We start from the raw sequence: 25,561 nt of genomic DNA, 5'->3' as shown, positions 1-25,561 counted from the left end.
CCACACCCCACACTGTTTGCCTTGGCAGAACGTGCCATCTTTTAGGAAGTATCGCATTGTCATTCATCACGTGTTTGGTTTCATTCAGGGGAGCAGATCTGCAGTTTGAGTTATGGCCCAATAAATACCCAAATGGCCATCTATCCCTTATAGGATTTGCACATGCTTGCAGAGACAAAAGTCTGCTTTGTAATCATCCACTATTTATGTGTCTCAGTCCACTGGGTGCCTCATAAAGTATGCCCCATTCTGCAGAGTTTACCTTTATGATATTGCGTAAAGGGAAGAATACTCTTTACAAGATGATTGTGCTTCTCTGAGGACTTGTATGCATACCTGCCAACCTCAGACCGTCCGATAACAGGAGATTTTTTCCTGGGGGGGAAATTTTTAACAGAGTAGATATAATTTCCAGTATTCTGGTGGATTTTGGGAGTTTGACACTTTAATCAGGCTTTACTTACATAGGATCCAGTAAAAAGTTAAAAGTAGCAATAAAAGAGCCATATTTAATAATACAATTTTGCTGGGGACCCCCTGGAACCCCCCCAAGGACCCCTGGGGGTCCCCGGACCCCACTTTGAGAACCAATGCTTAACGCTTTTTGAAAGTCGCAAACTCGTGCAACAAAAATCGACAAGACACACCATCTCCGGTTTACTTCCCGTATCTGCATAGTCTCGCGTCTCGCGGACGCCTTTTTAGGAGACCGGAAGCAGGTTGGCGTCCGCCCTCTTCACGCAGATAGCTACGCGAGACGCGGGACTATGCCGATACGGGAAGTTAACCGGAGATGGTGTGTCTTGCCAAATTATGTTGCGCGAGTCTTGCTTTTTTTTGTCGATCTGCTGTTTTTGCTATTTTAGAATGTTTATGCTGAAAATAACAGTTTTGGCCATAATGAGGTTTCCGCCAGACAATATATTTATATTTATATTGTACATGCAAAATTGCTGCTATACGAAAACGTATTGTTACTGCACTGTTTCTTATTTTTATTTTCATTTGTAATAAAATATCACTGACATCACAAGGTATTCTTCATTTTACGTATGGTCCAGTATATTATTAATTTATATCAGTCACTGTATTCCAGTGGGGCAAGGAAGCCTACTGTAAGTCTTAAACAAAATATATAAAACATAACCCTAACCCTCAACAGTGGGATAAAATCAATATGGTAACGTCTTATGCAAATGAGCCATGCGGTCGAATGTAAACAAATCGCTAGTGCAGTCTGGATCTGCCATGACCGTCATGGATGAACTTCAACCTGGTGTTTGCACTTTCTCCATTTTTGACCCATTCATTCATCTACATAAACGTTCGGATTTCAAATATAAAGTTTTTGACCCTGGCGAGGGTGGGAGTTGAAAGTGTGACTTCTGCTTCTTCTCTGCTGATGATGTGGCCATAGCTGAATGGTTAGAAAGCCTGCCTGGCAAGCCATAAATCCCAGGTTCGATCCCAGGCCTCAGCCTGGGATCGTGTCAAAGTGTCAAAGTGTCCCTGAACAAGACACTTAAAAGAATAGTTCACCCAAAAATTACTTATTTTCTATCGATTACACACTCCATGAAGCCTTGAATTCATGGAGAATTTTTGGGTTTTGACACATTCCTGAGCACAGACTCAGACATATTGGTTGGATCGGCGGTGCCACGTAGGTGTGAGGGTAGCGTAGCGGCCAGAACCTGAGTCTAGTAGAACATAATCACGATTCAAAGAACCACTTTTAGCACTATTTAGCACCATTTTTGTTTAGTGTGACATATGATCTACAGCCTGTAGATCGTGTGTTTACCTGTAGACTACAGGTAAACACATTTGAACATGAAGTTGATGATCAAAGTGACAGCTTCTGTAACCTAAATGAGTGCACGTGTGTGAACTGCATAAAATAAATGACCAGCCATTCTCTTAATGTTGACAACGTGGTTTATTCAGCAGGAATGGTGAACAATCTGTCATAATTTTATTAAACATTTTCTACAGAAGGCAATAGAGCACCATAAATAACAGCGCTTTAATCAAACAATTTCTTTGACAGTGAAAGTTTAATGGAAATCATCGTACACTCATGAAACGATGATTCATTCCCACATTTTGCTTTGTTGTAGGTTCTATGCAATTTGAGATGGCCGAGTCAGGTCATTTTAAAGTTTATTGTATTTCTTCATTGCCTTCAACTTTACCAGATTGGCTTCCACTTGGCTTACTTCAGTTTTGTTTTTGATACAAGCTTTGCTCCAGGGACTATAGAGAGACACACTATGGCTGTAGCACTCCATCAATTAATATGCTATATGATCTGTTCTAAAGTTTGGTTGAGACCATTCATACTAGCTGGCAACACAACTGTGTGAGGCGTTGTTTTGTGTTCAAATGATGCATCTTTGGTATCTACTATACATCTATAGACTTGGGAGGACAAATATTGCCTACTGACCAGTTTCATTTATTATTATTTAATCTGGTTAGATCAACTGATGAGGGGTTTGTAAGAAACTTATATCAAACAACATGCACAATTCAATCTGAAGAATAATGGTGATCATAAGAAACACATAAAAAGCACTTTTAAAATGATCAGTGAAAACAAGTTTAAATTTACTGTTTTATTAAACAGCGCATGGTTTGAACGATATAAATTAAATTTCTGGCTTATTCATAAATGTTTCCAATTGTTCAGTACCTAGGCTTTCAGTGAGGTGCATGTAGCAGGCTACATACACGTCTCAGGATAGACAAAAGCATACCATGACTTTTAACAATCTTAATACAATTGGAAGATCACAGTTCACAGCACTTTCATCAAGTTTCCCCCCACCCCCTTTTTTTTTTCTTTTTCTTTTTTGGCATAGGGATCTGTACTGAGTAACAATAATTTAAAAACAGTAGAAAAAATAGCATTTTGCCTTCTTGGGAACACGACATCTTTTGACTTTTCCATGCATTCACAGATTTCACACAAATACATTTGCTCGCTTACACTGCGACCTTGTTGAAACAGCATACAAATAAAAACACCATTGAAATGGTGGCCGCAAGGCTGTGCAAAAGGGAAGACCTCCAATGTAAGCCCTGCTATCTGTCTGACTTTTCTTTATTTGCCAACTCTTGCAAGTAACAAACTACAAAATAGCACCATTATACAGTGGATAGGAATTTCTTAATACAGTTTTGTTATATGAAACCATCATGTACAATGATAGTAGTAGAATGTATAGGATAACATAAGTGGGAGTACTGTTTTATTACTATTATTATACACAGCCAGGCAGAGGAGACAGTGCCACAGGTGAGCTGTCTTGGGACGTTATTGGGACAATTTGAATGTCACATGAATTCTTGTGCAAACAGACGTTACTGTCAATCACAACACAAGGACTTCTCAGAACTGGCTTTTCATGGAGCTTGTGTGTGTATGTGTGTGTGTGCACGCGCAAGTGTGTCTGTCGGTCTGTGTGTGCCTGCCTGCATATGTGTGCCTGAACCTTGCTCACGGTTGCACAACTCATTTACACTGTCTGTGTTTGTGTGTACAGTATGTGTATTTGCAAAGTATTTATTTAGCTTACTTGTATTGTGAGAGTATCGCAAGTTCTTACAGTAAGTGTTATTTTTGAGTTGCAGTGTTCATGTGTGTTTTGTCAAGATTACTGTATGTGGCTTTCTTATGTCCATTCATGATGTTATGGAAGAAGCAACATTTGTGGCTTCCATAAAATAAAAAATCAATATGAGCTAAGATCAATCAATTATTAATCGCCCCAGTTTTGCACAGATTTGTGAAAGTATATTGAAATGTTCAGTTCTGCAAAAGAACAAGAATACGGAATTCTAGTCATTAAAGGCTCAGCTCAGGACTTGAATAAGAATCAGCTTGGGGATTATTGTGACAAAGACTACTTGGATACATATTGGTTTGACTTGAAATTAACAGCTAAGGATTCTAATAAGTCTCAACCTGAATGTTGATCACTGAGGACGGGAACTGAGAATTCATTTTGAATCGGATTTGGTGACAGTTTGCAAAAATGATACTGACAAAATGCCCTTTGCCTCATCGTTATGTATTCCCATAACGTACTGAATGTACTCTAAATACAGCGGTGTCTCTCAAATGATCCACTTCTGACCATCTAAGAAACACTATTTACCTGCCAGATAAGTCTTGTTCACTGTAGCTCTGGGTGGTTTGTCATTTAGTTTTTTGACATCGTGTTTCCCTGATTCCTCTTTTCGTACCTTATCTGTGTTTTTATCTATTTAGATTGTCTGCAAGGTCCCTGAGCAGAATATGACAACTGCTCGGTTGCATGTTCTCCATGACATGTGCAACATGGGAGGGATTTGTGTAAAGCCAGATTTATACAACGTCATACGACGGATCATAAATGACTCACACCTTTCAGACTGGACTCAAACATCGTCTTTGTGACTTTGACTTGGATACAGTCACAGTGAAACCAGGACTTTGATGCAAGGTGATTCAACTACAACATCTGTCTGTGATTACATTCCAAAGATGAACTGCTTGGGATGCATATAGAATATCTACGTATGTCAAAAAAAATCAATAATGCATAATGTATAACGCCAATGCAATGTTTTCTTTGGGGTCACATCTGCAAAAGAAAACTTTTTTTTTTTTTTTTTAACACAAAGCTAATCATGTTTAATTAAAACAGTAATTGTTATATGTGAGTTGATGATAATGTATCCTGTCTCACCAAAGAAGTGTAACCAACCATTCAAAGTACGGCCAGACCTCTCAGTGTCAGATTTACCTCCTCAAAGTTCATGGGAGAGGATGACTCTTGGATTGTTTCCCATACATAGCCAACTGCTTTCTGATTGGCCGACTGCCAGACGTGTCCCAACCTTCCAGGAGCCAGGGGATGCTGCTCCTCGTGGTGGTATAATAAGCTCTTGCTCACATCTCAGCAGCTAAACTAGTCTGTTACATTGCATTAACAACAAAAAAAAACAAAAATAAAATCGTCCCAATATGGCAGTGTTTCCCAACCTTGGGGTCCAGGCCACCCTTGGTGTGGCGTTAAACTTCACTGGGGAGGCGTGAGGCCATGTCTGTTTGGAGGTATAGTCCAACATTTTAAAACATGTCGCACAAAATCACTTGTTTTCGTCCACTGTCTGCCTGTATGTTCTACATGTGATATCAGTCCAACTTTGTCATACAGAATCTATTGCCCTGTAACTTCCACATCTAACATCATTGTAAAGTACAGTAATAGCAACTTATTTTAATGTAACCACCTTCAACCTGCATCCCTATTTTGGGCATGTCATTATATTGTCAAAAGTAGTCGACGTGTTTTTCAAAATCTTTCAAAATGGTGGGAAAATAGCGGCAATAGCAGATCTACAAGCATATAACGCTAAAGCAATGAATGCACCACAATGTGACGCTCTGTGAGCTTGTAGATCACGTATGTTCGCCATTCACTGTATGAGAAGTAAAAGTAGTGGTTAACAAACATGTCTGAAAAACACAAGCGCGTATCTGCGCTCACGTGTCGGGGGACTCGTGTCAGAAGTAAGGAAGGGGGGGCTCCAAGGAAAAAAAGGTTGGGAACCACTGCAATATGGACTGGTGCAGTGTATAAAATAATCAGAATATCCCTCATCCAATCCCTCACACACCACTTGACTTGCAGGCTTCTATCATATTGTAGAGCTTATTGTACCATTGTTAGCATCCACGTTGTGTTGTTTTACAGTGAACCACTCCACAGGGACACCAGGTAAGGCCTCTCCCTCCCCTCTTCCCAGGCCGCTCCACATTTTGTCCATTAGCTCGCTCTCTACATTCGGTAATTTCTCCCTCCCGTGTTCCCTCGACTTGAGTTCTTCTGATGCACCTCCTAAAATAAAAATTAAAAAAAGAGAGAAACGGTTTAGACACGACACAGGTCAAGCATGCGGTGTAACAGCTTTGGGTGCGAGATATACCCACAGACAGTGGATGAGTGACTTCATGAAATGGGGGAAACTAATGCCACGTCTTGGAGAAGATTCATACATCGACGCCTCCATTTAAAGTGGCACCGCAAATCCACAAATGAATGAATGAGCGATGAGGAGGCCATTGCATCCAAACAGATAGGTTGAATATGATATGCATGCGTTATGACTGGAGGCCTTTGCATGCATCAATCTGTTCTAGTGAGACGCCGGAATGTCAGCATATGATGTACTGTAGGAGAGTAGAGAGAATTTGCCCTGGGAGAGAGAGTGCTGTCAGGTTGACCACAAAAACCACTTAGTTCCTTCTCTTGCTAATGGTTTTTCTTTTTTTTCGAGAGAAGGGCAAAAAGCATCGAGTTGAATCTTAAAAGGTTCACGGTGTCTGGATGGTTGTCAAATAGAGGATGAGACAAAGTCTGCCTTTAGACTTTAATGGTTTCTTTCTTTGGCATAGTGCTTTAAGATTTCAGAACTAGGGGCAAATTAGTTATTTTCTATCAAATTGTTCCCATACTGAGATAAAACCGCATTCTGCTGTTGAAGCACGTCACTTCATATCAATGTAATAATTTCCTTCTCACAAAGTAGAGGACGCATTGACGAAAACTGATTATAGTGGGTTGCCGTAGTTGGCAGAGTTCTACATTTATTCCTGTGTCGTTTCTCTAAGTGAGGCATGCAAGGAATCAACTTAATTCCGTGCTATATCATAGTTAGGCATGCGTCTTTCTCTGGCCATGGAAACCCTTTTTTGCATGCTGTGATCCACATACACAGTACAATCCTGAGTGTTAACGTAACTCTGAAAGTGTAATTACAAGTCCATGTTTACACGTTCACAGTTAAAGTAACACTCAGAATGTTGTCGTGTCAAGAGTCCTCATCACCTTGAAGAGACATACCTTGCAAGATGAATGACTATGTCCAGATAAAGGTCTCTGTGGGGGGTGGAAAGGGATCCACTTAGATTAGATGGATTGATTTATGTCGCTACAGTATGCAGTAGTAAGGTATCAATGTCTGTGTCACTAATCAAGATTTCTATTGATCTTTTTGCCCTTAACATTCTGGGGACATTGTGTATGCATGCTTTAAGTTTTCTTGCAAAATGCCCTCACACCCCAAAATGCAAAACCAAAATTACGAAGTCTAGACTTCTTTGGTCTGTTTCCCCCCCCCCCCCCCCCCCTTCTGTTTGCCTGATGATTAATCTCTTTTAAAGTGTATCTGTCCGGTGCTGTGCTCACCTTCTTGTTTTTTGTCTTGTCTGGCTGCTGTGCTGTCCTACGCTCTGTGCTCTTGTCCACTTTGTGCCCTGTGGTACTAACCTTAGGTGTTCTTGGTATGTCTGTGTGGCGCTGTGCACGCACAGAGCGAGCTGCCTTGCTAGTCTTGGCAGGTGCGCAGTACATCTCCAGTCGCCGCAGCTCACAGCTTTGGAAGCAGCACTCGTCCACAATGCCACGGTTATGTGATCGCCGTGCGTTGGGGCCATAGCCTGTAGGTTTACCTGGGCCAAGAGGAAAGTGGGTGGAATTAATTCATGGTATTGCAAACTTAAAAATGATATGGCTTTCATGTAAGTTCATCACCTTTCCTGCAAAGACATTTTGGTTGCTAGTGATGAATGGCAGGGATCTTTGTGTCACAAATTCACTCTGGGACTTATCTTTACGTCTTTACGTTTGTCACAAACTTGACAGCCAAACAGGCCAGTTATGTCTTGAACGGATACAAAATCAACTTGACCCCCCCCCCCGGCACAGAATGAATCAGAACTCTGTAACAAATGGTGGCTAGCATCCAGACCACGGGGCCTGTAATAGTGGAGTGCTAACGGCCAGGTCATGGGCCTGATTACGCTGATATATGGACAGCCTTAATGACATGGATTTCTTCAGTGTAAAATTTACAGTGTATCACATTGCACAGTATGGACCCCTTTTGGCAGTCAGTCTCCTGTAAAAAGGGGGTCGTAGTCACCCCAAAGTTGCGAATATCACGTTCTGCCGTTTTTGCCCAGGTATCTTTTACCCCGAGGCCAAACCACAGGCCCTGTGGGCCTAATCAACCTGCAGAGAAAGCAGGCAGTCCATCAGACCACACCTCCAGTGGCTACACTCCACTCTTCATTCACATTTTCATTTGGCGAAAGAACCTGAGAGCTCTTATGGCTCACACAGAGCCAACTTGGATGTTGAAGATGGAGGCATGATGCAGCTTTCTCATGCCAGGAAACAGAAGTGAAGAGAGGTAAACAGAGGTTTAAAGGTCGACAGAGGTATATTATACAGAGGACTACAGTGGAAAATGGATTACAGTGATAATAGTTACTGGACCGGTGAAAAGTTGCTGCCTTGCAATTTTGCTTGGGCATGAAGTTTCAAGTTGCAATGACACCAATAGGCAACTCCTTTCACATGCCCACAGCTTTCAACTCCATTCACCCACCCCTCCCAAAAAAAAGAAAATAAATAAATAAAAACACCTTCTTTCAGTGGCCTTTATAAAAACTCCTTCTCTCCATTTACAATTCCCTGCACACCTTGGGCAATATAGCCCTGATGGGCTTTTCCCTGTTACCAAATGAAATAATAATAATTTAATATGGCATTTACAAGGAGGAAATGCCTTTCCCCCTCAGAGTTAATAGCTCTTGGCTCGGAAGGCTGCCGGTGCTGACAAAGTGCATTAACTTCTGCGCTCTCTCTGCCTTGTCCTGACAATGTTGTTTTGGAAGGAGAAGCGGCTTTCATTCAGAAACAGAAGCATCTTTCTCCTTGGAGCTCCCGACACCCAAGATACAGTGGAAGTTGATGGAGGCATGAATGAGAATATCAAAAAAACGCCCATGACGGGTAGACTAATGTGTTGTGTTGTGCATGCGATTGGATGCTACATGTACACATACCCATAAGTGTAGTGGGAATTTCTAAAGGGCTCAAGCATCTGAGAAATGAAAAGAAAATATTTCTAGACGAGTAAAACAAAAAACAAACAAAAAGGGGAGGGGGGGGGGGTACTTCTGTAGTAGAAATAGTAGTAATTTCTCACGGTTTAAAATGTTCTTTGGATTTATGTTTTTTTTTGTGTATTTGAATTACAAATTAGAGACAAAACATGTTTTGGAATATATTTGCGTACGTATTTTAAAGAAACAGCATCCACTAGCTGACTGGTTCTCAATGTGGGGTTTGGGTACCACCAGAGGTCCTTGAGGGGGTTCCAGGGGATCTAAATGATTGATAGTTAGGAAAGAACCAAACTATTTGTACACTCTGAGAGTGTAAAAATGAAACTTGGTACCATAAATGAACAGGATCCTACAGTGTAGATTGGGGTACCAGCGATAAGAATCATTTCAAATGGGGGTCCGTGGCCTAATGCACATCAAACTGAACCTTGAACCTTGAAATTAAAAAGGTTGAGAATCACTGCACTAGCTCACCTCTGTCACATTGTTTGACTATCCATCCTATCCGTCGATTGTCACCCGATGTCTACCAAGACATTTAGAGAAGATCTGCTACAGAGCCCCTGTGACTAGGATTATATAATAGCCATTGCAAGCCACGAGTGCTGTGTAGCACTTTGGCCTGTTTTCCAGTTCCACAAAATAAAGCCTTACAAATTAACTTCCGCTATTATTCTCAAAATAGCTCGCAACCCCGCTGCACAAACAGCTGGACAGGAGAGAAAAATCAGCTGGCACGGGTTGTGGCATGTAGAATAATCAGCTAAGGCAGGTTGGGGAAAACATGCATAATAATAATCAGTTGGAATGGGGTTTGGAGGGTTTAAATGCAGCATTTCCAGTGATAGCAGCAGTAATCCCTCATAAACAAAAGGTTTTTTTTTTCTTACTGTTGTAAAACAAATAGGGTCAACACTCTATCCCTGCCAGATGCACGCACCTCAGCTCTCCAAGCCAAGCTATGACAACGTAGGAGGGAACCATGAGGAAACGACCATTGTTTAAGCATTGTCCTTTCAGGTCACTATAGCAGACATAATCAGTTATCACGATAAGATTACTTAGATTAGGGTACAGTCAGTAGATGCAGTGGATTGGAATGGTCTACCCATAGGAAAAGCACATTCTCACGCCTGTTGTGTCAAACAGGTTACAAGTTGGGACAGGATTTGACCATGCGGTACCCGTTTGATGCGTGGCTCGCCCCTGCATCAGACAACACAACGGGATGGTCCCATGGGAGTGCCATTGCGTCAAACGGACAGTTGATCAGATTTTGCCTCAACTCCACTTCCAATACCACTGCAAATGGGGGGGGGGGGATATGCTTACCGACAGTGTCTACTGTCTACACAGACCAGCATGTGTTGTGAGAGAGCCTCTACTTACTTCTCACAGACTACCTTGGGGATGAGGATTCCAAGCTACACTACCGTTTTTTCCCCGTTCACCACTACCGTCAAAATACTGTCACTTGGCAGACGGAAGATAAAACAGACTTTGCAGAACCGCCCAGAGATACAGAGATACAGAGATTTTCACCGGTTGTCCCCGTTGTATTTAGACAGAGATATACAGTTAAAATTCAGCACATTTCTCTTTTAATTACAAATGAGACAGTGGAAAGCAGCACCGCGAGAAGTAGGGGTGCGGCCGCCCCCCCTCCCCCCAGGTACCGCACCCCCTACCCCTTTTTTTTAATTATAATAAATCGGTAAAATCAGGCAAAAATATGAATTAAATAACATAACTCTAACCTAACCCTAATCCTAACCCTAAAACCGAAATAAAGAAACCAACGCGCGGGGGGTCCTCATGCACGAGTGCTGCGCGCGCATGCATGAGGTGTGCATACCGCACCCCTAACCTAAAAGGTCTTCCCGCGGCTATGGTGGAAAGTTCATATACTTCATTAAGGGGCAGTCTTCCATCCGTTTCCTTTTGAATACTTTGAACTCTGTAACACCAGCCATCCCCGTCATAAAACAAACATGCAGTCTGCCCTTTTTTGTTTTTAGTAACTACTCCATTTGAAGAGGCTATGCGGTCAAGCAGAGGCCACCGCTACGTCTAAAAACTGAGGTTTCTTCCTCTAACAGACAACCCACATAGCATTCACCCCTCTGAGGAACACTATAGAAAAGTGAATGATGACTGGATTCCCCCATTCCAAAGTGGCACAGCAAGGACCGGTTTTAGCGCTTGGTCGTGGTCAATAAAAAACAGTGAATTCTTGGAGCCAGTGCATACTCTGCCTGCAAAGTGTCAGGCAGTTTATGGCTGGACTGGGACTCCGAAAGCTGCTATAGAACTGGAAACTAACTCTTTATCACTGGTAACACAAAGGGTTTATGGCAAAGCTCAGTTTCCCGTCACATTTTCAGCTGAGGTCCATCTTCTTTTGTGACATAATTAAAATCCAGTATGAAAGTGTATTCGGGGGTTTTATGAGACAAGTCCAAGTCCCAGAAGGGAGAATATGCCAGACATGCCGAGCACATCAACTGTAAATCAAAAAACAAGCACTTGGCAAACTTTGAACAAATGCAAGCCGTCATTATATCCTTATTTTCACTTTGCACTTTGTGCATTAACACAAATGGATTACGGCCAGTGAATGGATGGACAGTTTCAAAGTTGAAAAATCTGGACGACGCCTGCATGTCCTTTTTCATGAGACGCCTCTTTGTTCCTCGGAGCGGTAATTCAGAGAGGGGTCAGAGCTTTACAGTACATTCAGGCCTCAATGGGAAAACGACACCTTTTTCTGAGTGATGGGGAGGACACAGGAGGGCTTTCTTCAGAGCTCGGTTGCCTTCCGCTGTGTGTGTTCACACAGCGGAAGGTTGTGTGAACACACACAAGGAGTTCACACTAGTTCACACTAGGGAGGAGGAGGAGGGGAGCACTGATCATCCTGTAATCCACATAATCCCCTGCAGCACTGGGACAAGCCCTAGCTGTGTGTGTGTGTGTGTGTGTGTGTGTGTGTGTGTGTGTGTGTGTGTGTGTGTGTGTGTGTGTGTGTGTGTGTGTGTGTGTGTGTGTGTGTGTGTGTGTGTGTGTGTGTGTGTGTGTGTGTTCCATGCGTGTGATGCTTTGTTTATACCTACTACAACGCTCCAGTCACAGCTGCTTTCAATAAAAATCACAGAGACAGACAAGCAGCGTTGAGGGGAAATCTCGTCAATGATAAGCAATTTCTCCCCTTTACTCTCCTCCTCTCTTTCACTAAGGGATGGCAACTAAAACCAAATTACGCTCACCCTAAACCATTGAATATAATTTGAGTCATCCAAAATTGACAGCTCTCAAATTCAATCTCTTTGCCTTTAAATTTAAACACCACCACACCCGAAAATGCATGGCGGTAAAGTCCTATAAATAAGGACATGTATTATGATCCTTTTAACTTAAACATAAGTAAGGCAAGGGTAGTACAGCGTACAGCAACTCGCTATGGGCCTGGTCTTCAAGATACACCACAACATTGGGATCCCCCTGTATTTGTCAAAATACTTCCAAAACGTTAATGAAGTCCACGATCATAACACCAGAGGCAGCTCCACGAATCATGTTCAACCCAGATTTGGCTCAACAAATGGAATGAACTTGCTCTCATGCTATTTCTCAAAAATGTGGAATGCCCTACCAAAAGGAGTAAAGGGGTGTAAAGGCAACTCCGCACCAAACAGACTCGTCCAGACTATTGCAGACTACTCCAGACTGCAACAGACTGGTATTCGGTTGGCAAAAGTTGCCATTTAAGTCTGTCAGCCGACTGGCCATTCATGTGCTAATTTGACTTTTAGCGTGCCAGCGTTGCCAGGTCTGCTTATTATAAGCGACTTTGGGCTTGTTTCCCTGCAAAGCCACTTAGGGATGTTCCCAGCGTTTTTTCTTCACTGACGTGCAGTGGTGTAAAGTAACTAGTACATTTACTCAAGTACTGTACTTAAGTACAATTTTGAGGTACTTTTACTTTACTGGAGTATTTCCAATTGTCTATACTTGTACTCCACAACAATTATTTGAAATGTTTAGTTACTAGTTACTTTGCAGATATAAATCATTATGAAACATACATTAACCACTTTAGCCCTATTTTATACCTATAAGCTATTTGAAAATAGCAGATCTACAAGCTCACAACGTGTTGCGATGCACGCGTTCTGAGCTTGTAGATCTGCTATTTTCAAACATTTTTGTACTTTTACTTTTGGTACTTTAAGTACATTTTTATACCAATACTTTAGTACTTTTACTCAAGTAAATGTTGAATTCCGGACTTTTACTTGTAACAGACTCAGAGTACATCTATTGCATTCAAGCCTGGAATTTCGTCATTTTAGGGGCAAGGCCACTTGGCCTTTGGTGTTGTAATTTTTTGGAGGGCACAAAGGCCCTGCCCGGCCTTCCTGCCAGGGCAGGAAGGCCATCCAAAAAAATAATAAAGATTTTTAAGTCCAAAAATGATTTTGAAGTCCACGGAAATAATGCATTTAACTTGAAGGTTAAGGATGATTGTATTTTAATATAGTATAGAATAGTATAACTATCTGTGAAATATTACCCATTTATTTCACAAAATAATGTGTTGGCAAATGACCAATATTTAGTTATATAGGTCTCAATATGTCACATTCAGCCCTGGACTTCACTGACTGAAGTAGGGGTCACATTAATCACATTAGATTCACAGAATGTATTTTACCCACAAGTTATTTTCATTCAAATGAAATGTGAATGAACTTGCACTAATAATGACTTTAGTTGATTTTTCACTCTTTAAAATATAGTATTTCTTAATTATTAATAATTACAGCTTGTAGATTGGCTATTTTCACGATTTTAAATGTTTTTTAAATAATAATAAAAAAGGAACATACAAGATTTCCACCCGACAGCCATAATATATAGCCAATATATGGTTCTGTATCAGTATATGAGTCCGTTTTTGCAGATTTCATTCTAATTGGCTACTATGCCTGAATATGAATTTCATGAGCCTGGGTAGGTCACCCTGGCTTGGCGGAGATATGCCCTGTAGCACACTCCGCACAGCAGCAGCAGCAGGTGAAAGCAATTCACTTAATTGCTCGTTCTCTCTCTCCCTCTTTCCTTCTCCTCAATCTCTCGCTCGCTCTTTCCCTCTCAATCTTTCACTCTCCCTCTGTCTCTCCCTCTCTCTTTCTTTCCTTCTCTCTCTGCCGCTTTTTACCTCCCTCTCCCTCCGTTTCTCTCTCCGTCTCTCTCCCTTTCTTTCTCCCTCCCGCTTTCTCCGTTCCTCTCTCTCCCTCGCTCCTGGTATCTCCCTCTCTCTCACCCACTTTCTCCCACCCTCTTTCTCTCTGTCTTCCTCCCCTCTCTCTTTCTCTTTCTCTCCCCTCTCTCCCTTCCTCTCTCTCTTTCCCTCTCTCTCTCTCTCTCTTTCTCCCCCCTCTTTCTCTCCCCCTCTCCCTCACGAGAAACAGTGAATGTAGGTTTTCTTAGACATGGTCGCTTGTTTCTCTCACATAATCTGGCAACACCGACAGCCCTCTGTTGTCACTGCCACTGCGCTACCAGTCGGCTAAAAAGCTGAACATGTTCGGTCGGCTCTGGGTCGGCCGAAAAGGTCCCGACGGACCCCCCGACGGACCCCTAACCGACTGGCCGACACTTCCCGAAGCCAATTCGGCCCAAAATCGGGCCGATTTGGATTGGTCTGGAGCCAGCTTTAAACCCTACTCACTTTCAAAACTGCCCTAAAAAAACACCTTCAGGAGGCTGCAATTCGAAAATGGCCCCTGTCTAAGTCTTAACCTACCCCCCCCCCACCCCCCCTCCCCGTTTTTTTTCTTCTCTTGTACATATTTTTCACTCTTCATACCAGTAACCTGTAAGCTGATTGTATGACGTTCTGTATAGTAGTGTGTATATCTGTCTGCCTCTTATATGTCATCATGATTTGTGTGCATGGGGATCTCATCTTAAACAAGCTCAGTGCTTAATGAGTCTTCCAGTTTAGTAGACCTTGTATTGTGAATTTGTACTTCCATGTACTGTTGTTCTCATGTCTTACTACATAAAGTACATCAATCAATCAATCGAGCAATCAAGGCTATCACCTATATCGCTTAAGGGTTTGTTCAAACAAATTTCTGCATGCATAAAGTTGTTCATCTCTGATATAATAGGACATCTCTGACAAGCAAAATAATTGATGATGGCTAATGGTTAAGTCCTCTTGGGGCACGGTGGCGCAGTCGGTAGCGCTGTCGCCTCACAGCTAGAAGGTCCTGGGTTCGATTCCCACAGGGGACGCTGTGGGCGCGTTCTCTCCTCCGCGTCATCAGCCCCCATACCCTAGGTGGGGTTGGCGAAAGGGCCTTTCTGTGTGGAGTTTGCATGTTCTCCCCGCGTCGCCTAGGGTAGGTACCCTCACAAAAACATGCAGTAATCCTGGTCACTATACTGCCTCCCCCTGGCCAGCCGGGGCGCCTGATGGAGGGGAAAGGAACTGGTTGGAATAACGTGTTCCTTCCACGCGCTACGTCCAACCAGGGAAACTCCCCCCTGTCAGGTGACAAGAAGGTCAGTTGGCTCTCATGCATTGAAGGAGGCATGAGCTCGGCCCTGGCCTCGCTAGGTTGGCAGAGGGAAGGTAGTGCCCAGGATTACATAGACAATTGGAACTGTGTGTTAAACATAGGGTTACAAAATCGTGGGATAAAAATTTAGAAAAAAAAAAAAAAAGGCCTCTTGGACTATGCCCCTTCATTACACAATATCGTATGAGACAACTAAGAGGCCATTGGCTTGGGATCAGTATTCTTTTTTGAGTGTATTTTCACATGCCTTATTCAGGGAATGTCTACCTCCTTATCCCATGCAGATCACCCTCCAACCCTAGTGTCTGCTAAAGCATTACAAAAACAACTGAGGATTCCTAGGTCAGCCTAATAATTGGAAAAATGACCATGGTAGAGGATTGATCGATCGATCGATTATTTCCTTCTTTCTTTCTTCCTTCCTCAAGCCACAGCTTGTTTCATTATCTTCAAAAGAGAAAGAAAGAATCTTTCTTCCTTCCTCAAGCCACAGCTTGTTTCATTATCTTCAAAAGAGAAAGAAAGAATTTCCACCGACTAGTGTTTCACATTCCTGTCAGGGTAATGAAATCCAAAGTCATGAAATGCAAGTGCAGCTACTTTAGCAGTGACATGCATCAGGTGGATTGGCAACCCGTGCTCACCACAGTGGGCCCCGGTGTCACTGCAACCCTCTCCCAAGACACATCATCAGTCAGAGGCCTGCCAAGTGCAACATCATGACCAGACCGGAGGGGAAGAGTTCAGGGCAGGAGCAATGCGCCATTGGCCCAGCTGTCACACTACTGGGTGCTAAAGATGACACAACCGAAATGGATTCTCCAGATATTTTTAAGTGAAAAAAAAAAGCGATTGGTATATGCAGTCCTTCAAATAGTTAGAGAGAGAAAGAGAGGGGGGGGCATATTTTCCACTGCACAGCACCTGTTGTACATACCATACAATTATCTTTTCAGAAAAAGACACACACACACACACACACACACACACACACACACACACACACACACACACACACACACACACACACACACACACACACACACACACACACACACACACACACACACACACACACACACACACACACACACACACACACACACACAGTTCATTGACTGCTCAGAATAAAAATAAAGCAATGAAGGCAAATTCTTTCTCAGAAACCACAAATAGGTCAGAAGAGGTCTGATACTGATCAATCAATCCTGCACGGACTTAAGAGCTGCTCTGGCCTCTGTTCAATCGCTTCTTGTGAGATGACAACTATATGGACAACAGCGCAGTGCTCCAGCAGCCTGCTGTGAGAAACATTCACAAAAGATTTAACAAAAAGCCACTATCGGTAGCCGACACATCATCAGCGTCTCTCACAACACCCTCGCACCTCATCGGAATCTTTGCACATGTTTAAGATTTCATCAGCGTTAAAATATGTCTGCTTCTGTTCCTTATGCCCAAGGCACAAGTCCCCCAAAGCCAAATGTGAAACATAAAGATGCTATAAGCCAGCAAATGGTCCTGAAAACAAAACCATCAGCCACAATCAATTGCTTTTGAGACTGCAACAGTAGATTCAGTGTTACTGTAATGCAATCAATGACTGAGAAAGAGCATCATTGTGAGGGAGTGCAGTGTGCAGCGTATATGGCCATATACTGTACTATACTATAGATTTAATTAAGGATCCCCATTAGCTGGTGCACATATATGGAGTCAAATGCACATAAGGGAGATAACATGCACTGATGTCACATAAACCAAATGCACATATATGGACATTTGATTTTCAATATGCACTAGTCCATACCAGTGGCGTTTGGTGGAGTCTAACGTTGACCGGGCCAGAACCGGTTTGACGGCTAAACTGGTTTTTAATGGCCACTCATTAACAATTCGGCCGAATGCAAATGAGCCCCACTTGAAAACAAAGGCAACTTTCTGTGGTCGGCTACAACAGAATAGGGTGAGATCCTGCTAATGTTGATTTTGAGTTTTTTTCCCCTGGATCTTGCCCCTACACAGGGACAAGCTGGGTTTACAGACCGGGCCATGGCCTCGTTGGCCCCAATGACGATACGCGCCTGGTCCATAACCTTTGGGGATATGAGCATCGTTTTCATAGACCTGCTTACTTATTCCTCTGGCAAAATGTGGCAGCACTGATCACCGTGTCAAATGCACATATATGCAGATCCTCAACACTAGAGGGTCCTTGTCCCTTTTATGCCCATATATGGAGAGCTCTGTATCCGTCAGTCCTTGTCCCTTTTATGCCCATATATAGGCACAACTTAAAACTCCTGCGGATAGAAGGATCGGCGGTGCAACATACTGTAGGTGTGAGGGCCACGTACTGTAGCATAGCAATCTCCTATCCTATATTAAATTTGGCTAATGGGAGGACTGGCCGGCGGACCACGTCATCACGCTCATGTCACTATGACTCAGCCAAAACCATATAATGAGTTCTCAATGCAGCTATGCCCAAATATGGAGTGTTTTCTAACCTCAATGTGTCACCATGGCATCAGGCACAACTTCATATATGGGCACAAAAGGGGGTATGCCCATATGTGGATCTCCATATATGGGAATATCGGTCAGATCGGCGGTGCAACGTAGGTGTGAGGGCCACGTAGCGGCCCGAACCTCTATATATCTATAAATTAACAAAACCTGTGTCTGCCTGTCATCTGCCTGTCTGTCTGTCCGTCCCAGGCATAACTTGGGCACCGTACCACCAACTGACTTCAAACTTGGCGTGTGTCGCAGATGACCCGTGGGTTTGCAGTGCAGAGAATTCGGTAGGACCGGCGGTTGTCCAGTACTGAAAAAACACAAAAGTCTGTTTCAATCTTTCCGCGGATCTGGAGGACTCACCGAATCTCTGTGTCTGAAGGAGTGGTGTGGTGTAGGCATCAGCTTCCCTGAATTAACAACTCATCTGCTTCATGGATTGGCCTAGCTTTGCTTCACGTTTGTGCCGCTGCACCAATTTAAATGGTAGCATGCACAATAGAACTTCAATAGAATAGCGACACAATAGAATAGCGACATCGGGGATCCTATATCTCCATATTTAGTCGATCGGTCATATGATAGTGGGTACTGCATCGGGTACTTTGACAAGTAGGCCGATGCCTGTTTATAAATAACCCATTGTCAATGGGCCATTGATTGTAATATCTAACTGTGGTCCTGTGGTAACGGGTACAGCACTGGGTACAATGGGTACAGCGAGTACTCTCCGACAACAGGTACAACGTAAGGTATTGCAGAACCGGGTGGGGCATGCATTCCGAAACCTGCATCGTTTCCGACTTGCATCGTTCCCAACTTGTATGGTCCACGAGTACGTAGTTATTTCTCATGCAAATTCCAATTAGCAAGTACACAAATAGAGCACCGAAGTCCTGACGTGACTCGTTCATCCCCAGGTTTGCGGAAGTAATTTCTCTATGGAGAATAACATTGGGTCATCTTAGAATCGTCTCATATAAGAATTGTGGTCCAAAAATAAACACCGCGTGTCGGCGTTATTGTCAGGGAGGGGGTTCTGTATCGTTTATGATAGTCAGTCACTTATATTTGATACAGTCTGTTTCTGGCGAAAATGTAACTAATTCGGCGGAAGTAACATTAGCGTTTTCTCACCGTCAGTTGATGCTTCATATCCATAAGAGTCAACACGCCAGGGTCATTTGTTTATTTTTGGAACACAGTTCTTATTTGACGCGATATTAAATACGTCTATGGGATTCAGAACGGGGGTGGAAAACTGCGAACCAGGTAGACAAACAAAGGATGTGTAAATGACGTCAGACTTCGGCGGTCTATGCCTAGAACATGTAGAGATGTTTGTTCATCTGGGGGGAACAGAGCCAACATATTCATGACGGGGACATCAGCCAAGCTAAATGTCCCCGAATGTGGCTTCATGCTGGAGAGAGGGAAGCTGCTACAGCAGGCTGGTTGGTGAGTTTGTAACGCATTTCACACCACATCTGCCAGAACCATGTAGGCTACTATAATACAATTGTAACGTCCAAGAAACATGGCTCTACACTGCAATATTCTGAGTGTCGATGTATCTCTCAGAGTGTGAAAATGGACCATTTGGTCACTGTCAGATTTAAATTGACACAGAGGGCTTTACAGAGCTGGGTCATAGGAACAGTTGCAGCCAAGGTGGTAATGAGTAGTTATTCTCCTCTCTGACAGAGAGAGAGAGAGAGAGAGAGATCAGAGTACATGTCTGACGGAACACTAACTGCTGGAGGAACATTGCACCTAACCTCAGTAGCTCCATATATCTGGGCTGGCTTCAGTAACCTTAATGGAAAATAGGAGATTTAAATCCTGGATTCTTAGTGGAGGGTTTTCTTTGGTTAGCTTTCGCTTTTCTAGTGGAAAAAAAAAAATCACTGCAACATTGACTCCCCCCTCCCCATTCTTAGAGATCGTCAGCCAAATTCCACTTAAAGCCCCATTCCCATGGGTAGAGCTGTGATTTGCCATGAGTACAATATCCATATAGCTGCTTAACATCAATCTACACTTTCAGAACCTTTGACAAGATACAGTCATGCTATTTGAGCAAAACCCGGGCATCAAGCCATATTACTCTATTACAGTCTGCAATGAAGACAGATTACGCTAAGGGATATCACCTCTTCTCTGATAAGAAAAGATGTTAAGTGAAGAAATGCAAGGAATGGAATGAAGGAGGCGGGGAATTAGAAGAATGCTTATATATGAAAGTCAAGACAAGTAGAAAAAGAAAAACAGCTGCTTTTTTATTTATGAGGTAGTAGAGGTGCGCATTAGAGCTGTGGGACAGACACAAGCTTTATGAATAAATAAAGGTGCACTTACTGAAATAAAAGCCTCTGTCTCCACACACAAACTGCAGCGTGTCCACTAGCTCCGCCCCGCACAAGGTCTCCGGCCCCGCCCCTGTTGCCGTCGGAGTGAGGGTCAGGACGCACAGCAGTAGTGACAGGGTTGACAGGGTGTGGGTACAGGAGATACAGCACATCGCACACTGCACACACACACACACACACACACACACACACACACACACCCCACACAACATGTAGCACAAAGACAGCATAAGCAGTGGTGGAAGAAGTACTCACATTTTTTACTTAAGTAAAAGTATCAAATACCCTATTGCAGAAATAGTCTATTGCAAGTACAAATCCGGAATTCAAAAATGTACTCGAGTAAAAGTACAATGGTGTTGGCATCAAAATGTACTTAAAAGTACCAAAAAGTAAAAGTACTCATTGTGCAGAAGGTCCCATTTCGTATAAAAAATCCTTTGAAAATAGCAGATCTACAAGCTCACAAGGCGTCGTCTGATGGGCTTGTAGATGAGCTATTTTCAAATTGCCAAAGTATATATAGGTCTGAGGTGGTTTTGTAATAATAAAGTAACTAGTAACTTGAGTTTTAAAAATAATTGTAGTGGAGTAAAAAGTACAATATTTGCCTCTGAGATGTAGTGGAGTAGAAGTATTGCAATTGGAAATACTCCAGTAAAGTAAAAAATACCTCACAATTGTACTCAAGTAAATGTACTTGGTTACTTTACACTGATGGAACATAGACAGCATAAGGGAACATTGCCTATTTTAATTGCCTTATAGCTTCCTCGCCAGTGCAACCGATTGAACATCATTAGTGTCATCATCATCATAGTCAGAGAAATTAAACACTAAAGGGGAAACACAGGTAACCGGAAAGCTCGCCCCAAAACACGCTCACCCCCATTTGTTTTCGCGGACCGCTCACCCCCAGTGGTTCTTGTATTCTTGTATTTGTTTTACTGAGGATAAGGTTAGAAACACGTTTAGGGTTAGGCATAGCTTTACTGAGGTTAAGTTTAGGAATAAGGTTATGTTTTGGCACCGGTGTTTTGGTCGCTACACGGTTGTTTTCCCGCGCAAATTACCCAAATGGCTACTTTGCATAACAGGTTTACACGCGTGACACCATTAAAATACCGTTCCCCTGAAGAAAATAAATCACCATTACACCACTGGGTTTTGGCACCGTTTTACTGAGGTTACATTTAGGAATAAGGTTAGGTATAGGCATAGTTTACTGAGGTTACGTTTAGGAATAAGTTTAGGCTAGCTCTGGTCCATAGGTTGGAAGGAGTTCTCGTTAACGCTATGGTACTGCACTTTCGATCCTTTCCCCTCACACGAGGTCTCGTCTCTTCTTTAGTAAAAATGACCAAACAAAGACGATTTATGGAGTTGAAAGCCTACTCTACTTAGTGGGAACACTCTGAGCCGTCACTGCTGAGCCCCCCACCTAACGTCTAAAATACACTTTTTGGCCAGAAAATAAAATATTTCACCGGAAGGAAAACATATTTTACTCCAGTGCGCCCTCTACAGATCTGGTCAATGGAATTTTTCTATTGACCAGATTTCTCTATTTGCTTTTTAGGCCAAAAAGTGTATTTTACATGTGAGGTGGGGGGCTCAGAGTGTTCCCACTAAGTAGAGTAGGCTTTCAACTCCACAAAACCGTCTTTGTTTTGGTGAGCAGCAAAAGTGTATTTTTTATTTTTTACTAAAGACGAGAGGCGGCGCTGCCTGTGGTGCGCAAAGGCTCGAAAGTCCCATAGCATTAAGGAGAACTAATTCCAACGCTATGGACCAGAGCTAGGTTTAGGCATAGTTTCACTGAGGTAATAAGGTTAGGTTTTGGCACCGTTTTAACAAGGTTAGGTTTAGGCATAGTTTTACTGAGGTTACGTTTGGGAATAAAGTTAGTTTTAGGCATAGTTTTACTGAGTTTATAGCAGGTGGCTACAGTTCCAAGGTCGCCGGATTTGCCCCGGGGCAACTGTGTTTTGGGGCGAGCGTTTTGGTAAACACCTGGTGCATTTACAGGGAATGTGGACTAAATGTAGCCTATAAATACAGAGCTATTAGCTACGTGTATCTATCATAGCCTGGATGCTCCCGAATGGTGCGCAAAGGGAACATGCACTCCAACTAAAATAAAATTAAAAAAACTACTTTTAATATTTGTCTCACTATCCGCGTGTCTTTCCGATGTCAAATTCTGCATTAACTTCCTAAACTAAACAAATAGGAATAATTATCAAACACCAAAAGGTGATTTAAAGTTTTAACGGCTGTTCAAATAATATCCGACGTCTTTTGAAGCAATTATTTCTGCTGCACATTTTTCAATCAATGCAAATGTGGCCCCGCAAAGCTCAAAAAAAGGAAAAAGAAAGAAAAAAAAAAAACGATGCACTAAGACTAATTTATGAGCCAGGGTTTCTTCTTGCCCATGATCCAAAAGTGAGATGGAAAACGGCTCCCGGGCCAAACCCAGTAGAGGAAGCTAAGTGGGCCAAATATACATAATAAAGAGAATAAACACAGGACATGATCCATCTACATCACAAGCCCAACCACACGGTCCGTATGGCCAAAGGACCCCTGTTAGACTTCTTAAGCTCTCCCTAACACGAGGCATATGTTTAAGATTTTTTAGCACCCAATATGCACACTCAGCAAAAAAAATACTTTCAAAGTTCAGAGCTACAGTATGCAAAAAGGCACCGGGCAGGCAGATCCGAGCGCACGGCGACCGTGCGACTGCATGTGTGGAAGAAGAAGTCCATTTATCCAGGGATCAGAAACTCATGCACGATCACATTAAGATTCATTCGTTAATTAAATCAATTAAAGCAACGGGGACCGTCTCTCATTTCTATATAAATATAAAAAAAGAAAATCACTGTCTGGGGGCATGCAGCACATGCAGCCATGCACTATAACTGATAAATGTGCATGACAACTTAGAACAAATATTAATAAATGCACATTTAATTTACATGCAAACGTATAACTGAATCACAAAAGAACCCACATCATTTGCTTGCATATTGCTGGTTTAGCCTAGATAAGGATGCTCTATAGTGAATAATCCAAGGTGATAATCTTATTGCCAAAAGGAAATCAGGTATTAAAGTTACCTTGAAGACATCACATAAATGCCACTGAACAGACATCCCCACGGGTCTCCGCACGACAAAGCCCAGCAAAAATGAACTTGTTTGAAGTCATTAAAAAACAGAGAGAAAAAGAGGATGAGATGCAAGGCTGTAATGTCACATCTCAATATTCCACACTTTGTTCCATTGCGCAGGCTCGTTTTGGAGAAGTGAGATTTAGTCGAACAGGAGACGGATTTAGGGAGAAAATCCCTCACATTTATCTACATTACACAGACATTTTCAACAGGAAACAGCTGGGACGGAATTTGCCTCCTACTCGTCCTAAGTTATTCATTAAGGATTTTTGGGCACATGTTCAAATAACGTCATTTCTCTCTTTTTCTAAAGAACGGGATTGAATTTTGATCTCTTTTAAGACTTGGTTAGTAGTTCACATCGAGAAAGAACAAGCGGCACCGCGCCACCCAAAGTATATTTTAGGTGCTGAAAGCTCAGAAACGTGAAGTAAAAAGAGACTCGGGAGTTATGATTATGGACTGCTCTGTCCTTACCGCGACTGCTTGTGCGTAATGTGGGTGCCTTGCAGTCCACAGACAGCTCATATGAACAGTGTGACTTCACATCATTTTAATCATGGTTAGAAGTTAACTCAAATGACCATCACAATTGCTAGAACCTTTTCTTCAAACCATACGAAAATATTTAATGAATAGATTTTTCAAAAATAGCAGATCTACAAGTTCATAGCACAGCACGAAGTACCACGCTATGAACTTGTATATCTGCTATTTTTGAATAGCCAAAGTATACACTTGAAAATATATATATACTCAGATCTACCCTAACCCGAACCCTAAAAAAAGAATTACATAGAGAATCTAAACATTTAAGCTGTCCTCTCAACATCCTTTATTCTATGTGGAAAGTCTTTAGACAGGGAATGCCATTTCTGACAGGGTGACTTGAAGATTTTCCTTACATACTCATGTTGAGCAACTTTAGTTCTGGGCTGCTCAGCCAAATGTTCTACCGAGCAGTGCACAGTGCACTCACACTCATTCAACACAAAATGTGCCATTGCCATATAATGTGAAGTTGTCGGTCGAGTCTTTTCACAATTATTGGAAAACAGGGGGCAGACGGACCACCGCCTTGTGCCAGGGCTTAAGGAGAGAGGGTATCATCACTGATCCAATCATTAAACAGGAGATCAGTGCTGACTGCTGACCCAATCATAAAGCAGGACATCCGAGCATATCCAGCTTGCTTGGACGGAGCAAGTGCATCATAATCAAGGTTACGTGCATCTAAAGGACTATAGACATGAAACAGAATGTTAAAACACATGCAAATTCCCCCATTGAACACAGGAGATACTCTACACTACACTGACCATTTAGTGTAATTCAAGTTTTTATTATTTTATTAGATTATATGGACTAATTGACACCAAGAAGAGACTTCAAAAACACTGCACATCCTGAAATGGTGACATGCAGATTGTCAGAGTGCAAACCTTAAACATTTCGGCTCAATTAAGATTACAGCCACAGAAACATTGCAAAATCCTTTTGTCTTTTAGGGTCAGTCATGCCTTTAACATACAGCTTACACTACTGGGTTAATTGAAACGACTGCAGAACTGCCATGATCTCAATGTGTGTATATGAACATCTGTGGTGGTACAGTGATACCAGCTCAGCTGCACGGAGGTGGATTTTATACACTCAGACTGCACATTGTTCATCTCTGTTTGCACTCCCCAGTGAATTGCGTCATAGTAAGGAGCTGCTGGTACATGGAATATGATGATGCTCTTCTGATTAAAGGGACAAAGCTGCTTTCGAAAAACCAGATGACCTTGTTTGCATCAGATCGGGGACACAGTCAGTCACTGAAGCCTCTCTGAAAGGGAGCCGTTCTCTGATATAGAAATATTGCATCTTTGCCCAATGATTATATCAGATTACAAGAACAAGTTGTCGTATATCAATCACAAAT

General features: G+C 42.4%; 1 protein-coding gene across 4 annotated transcripts; it reads right to left on the bottom strand.

Annotated features, from left to right (window-relative positions):
* Positions 1-1,940: 1,940 nt before the first annotated feature.
* Positions 1,941-23,772, bottom strand: igf1 (insulin-like growth factor 1). Of its 4 annotated transcripts, none has more exons than XM_080420973.1 (5): positions 23,579-23,772; positions 20,440-20,608; positions 7,242-7,504; positions 6,897-6,932; positions 1,941-5,891 (listed from the first exon to the last, which is right to left on the bottom strand). In XM_080420973.1, the coding sequence occupies exons 1-5, from the start codon at positions 23,612-23,614 to the stop codon at positions 5,832-5,834; spliced, it is 564 nt and encodes a 187-aa protein (XP_080277099.1). In that variant the 5' UTR covers positions 23,615-23,772; the 3' UTR covers positions 1,941-5,831. The 4 variants fall into 4 exon arrangements, with proteins under 4 accessions (XP_080277099.1, XP_080277101.1, XP_080277100.1 ...); XM_080420975.1 differs by having other exon boundaries at positions 7,323-7,504; XM_080420974.1 differs by lacking the exon at positions 6,897-6,932.
* Between the last annotated feature and the right edge of the window lie 1,789 nt (positions 23,773-25,561).

This window comes from Gymnoscopelus braueri (assembly GCF_963280865.1).
Source record: "Gymnoscopelus braueri genome assembly, chromosome: 23".
In the NCBI taxonomy this organism is placed as follows: Eukaryota; Metazoa; Chordata; class Actinopteri; order Myctophiformes; family Myctophidae; genus Gymnoscopelus; species Gymnoscopelus braueri.
This window is presented reverse-complemented; position numbering and strand designations above follow the sequence as displayed.